Source organism: Lygodium microphyllum, chromosome 5 (assembly GCF_053477565.2).
Source record: "Lygodium microphyllum isolate KBCC chromosome 5, Lygodium_microphyllum_v1.1.10, whole genome shotgun sequence".
NCBI classification, from domain to species: Eukaryota; Viridiplantae; Streptophyta; class Polypodiopsida; order Schizaeales; family Lygodiaceae; genus Lygodium; species Lygodium microphyllum.
In genome coordinates, this window is record NC_141139.1 from 168,300,042 (window position 1) to 168,308,202 (window position 8,161).

At 38.6% G+C, this 8,161-nt stretch overlaps 1 protein-coding gene across 1 annotated transcript; it reads left to right on the plus strand.

The window, feature by feature from the left end:
- The first annotated feature begins 936 nt into the window (after positions 1 to 936).
- Positions 937 to 4,070, plus strand: LOC148036667 (glutaredoxin-like). The gene is made up of 4 exons (XM_087678711.1): positions 937 to 1,111; positions 1,191 to 1,279; positions 3,528 to 3,626; positions 3,753 to 4,070. Exons 1-4 carry the CDS (start codon positions 981 to 983, stop codon positions 3,815 to 3,817), a joined length of 384 nt encoding a protein of 127 aa, XP_087534837.1. The 5' UTR covers positions 937 to 980; the 3' UTR covers positions 3,818 to 4,070.
- Positions 4,071 to 8,161: the final 4,091 nt, after the last annotated feature.

An 8,161-nucleotide genomic window follows, 5' to 3' on the forward strand; every position in this document is an offset into this window, starting at 1 on the left:
CTCTTCCGATGCATGATTGGAATATGACTGAAAGTAGGGTTGATCGGTTGTATGAGGCTTAGTGTTCTATTATAGTTGAAAAAACCATCCTATGTGTAGAGTTAAATCATTGTTTTCATATGAAAATCTAACCTTTGGGCTAAATTGAATCATAGCATCCTATGTTTCTTTTACTAGTCAATTACAATTCATATCAATTTCAGCTTCAAGTGATAAGTAATTGTTTTGTATGAAATATGCATAACCATACATTTGATATGTTAGCTTATTGGTTTGAGTAGGTTAGTTTATTGGCTTGAGTAACCTCTCACTGCCCTTTAAAAAAATCTTTAAGATTTAGTTCGACAATAAACACATGGAAATTTTTGGGTTATAAAGTTGTGCCTTTCATATGTCCACCTTTTTGTTTGTTTATTATTTTTATTGCTATCGAGAGGAATCATGTACAATAAACATGAATAAAAAAACGTGGGGGATTTTCCCGCTGTGAGTTTTGTAACATGCACAGAGACGGATCGAAATGTTCCAAAACTATGCCGAAAATCATGGAGTCTGCTTCCCATGAAAAGTAATTTGCAATTTAAAAATAAATAAATGAAGCAATAACAATGAAATTACCCTTGAATGTGTCTTCAAAATGCATAAGCGTGCCGATGAATTTGGGGGAGTCCGACGAAATGCATGGTGTGAAAAGCTTTAATTTTGATATTTTGAGAGTCACAAAACTCAGTGTGGGAAAATGCTCTGATATAATATAATTTACACAAGAGCAGGGCCATATTCATGGTTACATGATGAACTTATCTTCTATTGCTTTGCTGGCATTTATTTTACATTTGAGCTTTTTGTTCGTGGAACGTCATAATCTTGTTCACATCATATTCTCTATATTTCTTCTCCCTCTCGACTCTCGAGTCTCCATCTGGCAGGACCATAGCCAATCATTTGCCTCCATTTATTAGTCACACTGACTTTGAAGGATGGGTGGAACACACTCTTCTTCTTCCGCTTCTTCTTCTTCTGCTTCGTCGTCCTCTTCATCACAGTCGAGAACCATGGCGTTGGCCAAAGCCAAGGATCTAGTCGCCTCAAATCCTGTGGTTGTTTTCAGGTGAGAGAGAGAGAGAGAGAGAGAGAGAGAGCGCCAGCGCCAGCGCCATCTCTGATTGCAATCCTTCTTTTTTGTGCAGCAAAACCTACTGCCCTTACTGCACGCAGGTGAAGCGGCTTCTGTCCAGCCTTGGCGTGAAAAGCAAAGTGATTGAACTGGACGAAGAGAGTAAGTCCCTTTGCCAGTATCTTGCGTATACGTCCACATGTGACTTGAGGCCTAAGAGGCTGAACCATGGCTAGGGTTCTGATAGATCCTGTTCAGTTTTTTCCAATTGGGCCAAAGGCTCCTGTGTCCGAATAGGATATGTGGGATAACAAATTCCTAGGATTGACGGCAGACAGTATCTCGGGAGCCGTGTATGCAGGTTGGCAAGCTAGATGAAGACTTTGATCAGGTTGTCATTTCCATTGCAAGAAGACAGATTGTGCTCTTGTGATTCAACTCTACATTCCTGTGGCACTTTTGTTAAGGACGTTATATTGAGAAACTGCTGAGAGAGGGAGAGGAGCGCTGGTGTGGCACATCATCGAGATATTGTGTAAAGATTTAGGTGTCTTGTGTGTAAGTTTGGTATCAGTCTTGTGTCACTGCATTCGGAGGCCGCACTTTCCTGCCTATCTGTAGGCTGCCTCGATGGCTCATACAAACATCCAGTGATGAAACTTCTGCCTTGTATTCTTACCCTTGTATTCTTCTAATGCCACAGACTGTTAGGTTGGGATTTTCCTGTTTATATGTGATAGATCCATCTTAGCTGAATCGTGCATTGGTCGTTAGTTGCTATGGATACTTCTAACCGTTCGGTTTCTGAATTACCTTGCCATGGAGCACGGCCTGGATCTGATCTGCCGAGTAGTATATGTTCAACCTAGGCATTCTAGTTTCGGAAACACTTTACCCTCGGGGCACTGTTGGAGAGCCGGCAGCCTGGAGAGAACTCTTAGGAAAGACTTATCCACATAACCTGAAGCTCGTCCAGGTACCCTGAAGATTTGGCTTAAGTCCTTGTTCTTGCATGACTAATTAAGTGAAGTGCTATTGGGGTGTTTGATTAAACCGTACCAGAATGATAATAATGGAGAGTCCACATCAAGTTTGAACATCATAATTTCTGAAGTTCACTAGCAGATTAATCTATTACGACCTAAGTCATGATTTAGGAGGCAGATTAGGATGAAGCAAATTGTAGACATACATTCTCATACAAATTGTCTTTTGTTATTAGACTGTGAGGGTTTGTTTTACTATATTTGGTATCAAAGTCTGATGTAATTTGTCTGTCTATTACGACCTAAGTCATGATTTAGGAGGCAGATTAGGATGAAGCGACATACATTATCTCATACAAATTGTCTTTTGTTATTAGACTGTGAGGGTTTGTTTTACTATATTTGGTATCAAAGTCTGATGTAATTTGTCTGTCTATTACGACCTAAGTCATGATTTAGGAGGCAGATTAGGATGAAGCGACATACATTATCTCATACAAATTGTCTTTTGTTATTAGACTGTGAGGGTTTGTTTTACTATATTTGGTATCAAAGTCTGATGTAATTTGTCTTTCTGAGAGATATGGTACTTGGAGTTGTGACTGTTTTGCATGTTCTATTTTTGGCTGCTGTTCAAGCTGTTTGTGCTGCTGTTGCAATCAGACCTACAGCTGTTCCAATTTATCTACATTCTCGATATCAAAGTCTTTCATAAATTGTCTTCTTCAGACATATGCTACTCGGAGTTGTGGCTGTTTGGCTCCATATTTTAAATGCTGCGTGGAGTTTGCTCTATTTTCAGCTGCTGTTCAAGCAGTTTTTGCTGTTGCTATCATGTGCACACGACTTAGTGATTTTGATGGAGGTCAAGAGTCTAGGGCCAAAAATAAAATGGGCGGGGTGTCGACCAAAATTGGACATATTAGATCAAACTGCAAATGTGACCATGATTGGACAGAGCTCCCTGGTGTCCCTTACATACGGTTCACAAACAGGAGACGACCAGGACCGCTAACATATTGGGGTGTCTCTCTTGCTTTACCCAGTCATGCACATGTGAAACACATAAGACGGTAGCAACAACTGATTCTCGAGTAGTATAACTGGTAGAGTTTGTAACATCTTTTTCAGATATATCAGGTTGCAAACTAGATCTGGAAAACGTTGATTGTATGCATTCATTCATTTATACATCCATGTAACAAACCATATGTAGAAAGGAAGCCATACAACTTGTCTAGATTTGTATAATTGATGATTAGAGCAGTTTTAGAGTCGTGGGTCTCTCAGTGATCTAGGGAGGACTTGGAATTGGTGCATAATTGGAATACTACACTTTTTGCCATTATATTTCCTTTAAAGAAGGCTGCCAAGATGCTGGGTTTGATGTTGTTGGAAATGTTGTGAATATTATGTCAATGCAGGTGATGGGCCAGAGGTGCAGTCTGCGTTGTTAGAGTGGACAGGACAAAGAACTGTTCCTAATGTATTTATTGGGGGCAAACATATTGGTGGTTGTGACAGTAAGTACTGCTTTGTTTTCATATTTAAAAAATGCAGTTTTGAAGATCTGGTAGTTCTCCAAGCACGTGCACAGATGCATGCTCATGCAAAAACTCATACATGATTTTTGATGATCTTATTGGCAGGCACAGTAGCAAAGCATAAGGAAGGGAAGCTTGTACCTCTTCTGCAGGAGGCTAGTGCTCTCTAAATGGGAGTGTTAAAACTGATTTGGGAGTTGAATTGGGGTATTTTAGTACCTTAAAGACTTGCAGTTGCAGTATGAACAGGAATGACTACGTGTTGTATGTCGAGTGCATTAAGAGATTGTATATTTAAATGTGAACATGGGATGCTGCTCTATCAGCTATGACTTAAGTTGGCAGAAATGGGATGTTAGTACAACATATAAGCTTGGCTACACTTTTCGGAATATATAGCTGCTAATGGGACACAGTCACACACATGGGTTGTTCAAAGGTTACTTGAGTGAAATTATAAGATAGAATGTATCTGGTTTTTAATACTGTTAAAATGGGTAACACAAGTTGTGCACTACTATCATTGCTTGTTGAGGATGCAATGATTTAATTGGCTGCTTTCAAGAAACCAATCTATCCAAAAATTCAGTGGATAGCGACGTATGCAAATAGGATAGTCGATCCTTTTCTAGAGTTGAAGAAGGGACCAAAGCATTGTTCTCATTTAGGGCCTTTATGGGCCATGGCCTTAGCATGTACTGATCGATGAGCCTTTCCATGAGATAGATGACCCTCATTCCATACATAACAATAACGTATTGACATAACGATTTCATACATGCAATTTCATGCTGACTTTCAAATATTTTCTTTGCATATCATTTTCGTAGATTTCTTAAACGTTGCTCTTGTCTTAATGCAAGATATTTACTTGTGTGGTTATAAATCAGTAGGGTGCTTACGAAATCATTATTTGCATCTCCTTTGCAAGAGAGGGGGGGGGGGGGGGGGGGAGGGGGGTGGGCAGCCTCACACTTCATCATCTAGCTCGACCTTCAACGGACTTGCATTCAATTCTCTCTCTAGGCCTAATGTAATTCAGTTTCTCATCATTGAGTGTTCACTTTAGCAAAGGCAATTGATATTTTGATATGTACAACCTTTCATAAGGTTAGAATCTATTTTTAAATAATTGATAATAAATAAAAATAAAGAAAAGTAAATAAAAATGCATATCTTCTTGAGAGATGGGTGAATGGTGTCTTCTCGTACAATTTAAAAACAAAGAGACTTGCTCTTTGATATATTGCTTGTATAGTAAGCTTATATGTTACTATTGTGCTTTTGTGATATAACAAGTTATTTTTTTGTTGTGATTAGGGTCTTCATTGTGAATCCTCCTCTAGATAGGTTAGTTGAAGGTTGTATCTCTACTACTTTTGGTAGAACAAGTATAGAATCGGAAGACGACTCCTTGTATCATGTTGTCGCTTTGCCACAAAGTGGATTTCCAAGTTCCCCTATCCTACCTAACAAGGGAATCCCCTTATGAGGAAAACACCCAATGGGCTAGAACCATTTGTCTAGCTTGTAAAGTTCCATAGTCTTGATAGAAAATGTATAGATATATCTTACATCAAAGTTATCAAAGGAGATACTCCATGAATTAGTTGAAGAAGAGCATATGTTTAAAAGTTCCTCAACATGTTTACATGCAATGAATAGCCCTTTCTCTAGGTGCTATTTCCAAGATATTCAAGAAGTGGAAAAATGTGGAGGCTTGTGGGTGAAGTGAGCCATAGGTGCATGGTGTCACCCAAGTAGGTCTCGTAAGAGCCACGAGCCACATTGTTATGTAGCTTTTCTCCACCCAAGTTGTAGGGTATACCCACCTTTATCTTATGAAGTGTATTATCATCTACTTGTTGATTGATAGATGGCAAAGACGCTCATAAGTCATCATGGATACTCGTATGATTAGCCAAGTAGGCTTACCGCAACATATTTGAATTAAGGTAGTTACTATTATAGTACACTTGATAAACAGATCCCCATGTATTGCTATTGGTTGTTAGGTTGTAGAGGAGGTATGGTCTAGAAAACCTTTCTTATATAATCATTTGTGTCTTTAGATATGAGGCTTTTTGCCATGTTCCCAAGGACAAATGCAATAAATTGGATCTTAAATCAGTGAAATGTATCGTTTTTGGTTATGGGGATATAAGTGAGATGGGATATTACCTATGAGATCCAAAAGCTAGGAAAGTCATTTGTATCCATAATGTTGTTTTAATGAGCAGGTCGTTGAGATATGCAGGGTGATATCTCAAGAAGAGCCTTGTATTATGGTACAACCAAATAGACAGCCAACAACACAACCGATGTTTCAATGGCCTAGGATCATGATGCTGGATAAGATGTACATGCCCCATAGCTTGTTTTGAGAAGATTTACTAGAGATAGACATCATTTGAGCAGAGATAGGCTAGATGTTTGTAGATGTGTGTGTATATATAAGCACTAGAAAACTAGTCAATGGCAAACAACTATGAGAACTTAGTGTGGAGTCTATGTATTGAAGCAATATGGTTACCTCCAATGGAATTACAATCACAACATTGGCTTGCAAGAAGCTAAAAATCAACGATAAGTGCATTGATTATGTATGGAGTCTATGTATTGAAGCAATATGGTTACCTCCAATGGAATTACAATCACAACATTGGCTTGCAAGAAGCTAAAAATCAATGATAAGTGCATTGATTATGTATGGTGTTTTGAGCAAGCTACTCTAACTTTGCATATGAGGTAGACCATGATAGTGACTCTTGCACTATCATGAGCACTTGCTAAGGTGGAGTGGGGGTCTATATTAGCCATGAAGCCTTGTATATCCTGATCTTTATAATGATCTTTATAAGATCATACCATATTGACAAGTGTAGTATAACCAATAAATAAATCAACATGCAGTGTTCTTCCTTGCTCTCTCTCTCTCTCTCTCTCTCTCTCTCTCTCTCTCTCTCTCTCTCTCTCTCTCTCTCTCTCTCCAGCACTTTCGATCCCCTCTTCTCTCAACATTGGTGATTAAGACATATCATTAAAACAATTTGAGGTTTGTCGAATTCTCACATAGCTTGTGTCATTATATTCAAATATACAAATTGTCTTAAGCACATATCTTGGTTAGAATTCTATCATATACAAGGATTCACGACTCTAAAGATTATCCTCCACTTCATCTTAGCATAAATCATTCAAAATTTCTAGATCTATATGTAGCCCTCCTCTTAGGAAAATCTCATGAGGACAAGCACCTCATTGAGGTGGTTGTCCTTGTTTATGCAAGCAAGTGCTTGCCCATCATCATTTCGATGAACTCTTAGGTTGCTAATAGACTCTTGCGTGAGTTTGTTGAGACCTTCCACCTCATCATCTATATTAGAGTTTAATCCAACCTTTTGAGTAGAATCACTACTAACTTCCACTAGGTTGTGCTCTTCATACAACCTATGAGAGCATGGAGTAACTTACACGAACTAGTACCATCACTCGTCTAATGGATAAGGATAAAAAATAACTTGTACACAAAATAATTTATATGATAAAGTTACATAGAGTAAATGTGGCTTTAAAAAGTTGATGGTAGTGAGGATCATGAACCTACTCGCAATGCTTAGGGATCACAAAGGTGTTGTGCAGGTTTGTCCAAAATTTTGCAAAGTCCACCTCTATAAATCCCATGGGTATCCTTTGAATAGTTGTACTTGGAGCCTCCATCACCACTTTGTACCACTAGACATCTAAGCAAAATATTCCCTCTTCATTTTCAAATTTTTATTTTGGGGGATTGTAAACTACTTCCATGGCAAGCTTGGATCGCCTCTTGTCCCTCAAAACCACTTCCATTGCAATCTTAGATCACCTCCTGGTAACTCAATTGCAAGCTTGGGTACTCGTAAATTTCTATACCACCTCCATTTGATCTAGATGATGTGAGTATGCACCTGTTCTCAAAAGAAACAATGTGTTTAGTCACACACTGAGTGCGTTGGTAGCAATGAGATTAGAGGATAGAAAGGATGTCAATTTATGGACTAATGGTAATTTGTATCCTAAGCACCCCTCCATTCTCTTCGTGTTCCTCATTATTGAGGTTTATTGGCAATAGGCATTAAGGGCTTCTAGCATATACTTATAATTTAATAGGCCATTCTAACATTTTAAAGCTGCAGAACCAATGGTTACGATAGGAGATAAATACAATGAGGAAACAACTAGAGGAGAGCCAAGGAAAAATAAGGAGACTTGGAACCCAACTACGTACAACCATATCAAAGAAAAGAATGCTTGGGTCATATGAAAAGGAGAGAAGTCTAAAGAATATTGAGACACTTAAGCCTGTAAGTGGAGGTTGTAGGGGAACAATAATAGCAATACGGTAATAGTTGGTCACTCACGGTAAACTAGTTGTATTCTTCTATTGTGTTTTGCAAGCATTCTATGGACGCATTACGAATCCATGCTCATGTGTGTTGTTTTTGCTATGACTAACAAGCCATTCTGCATCTAGA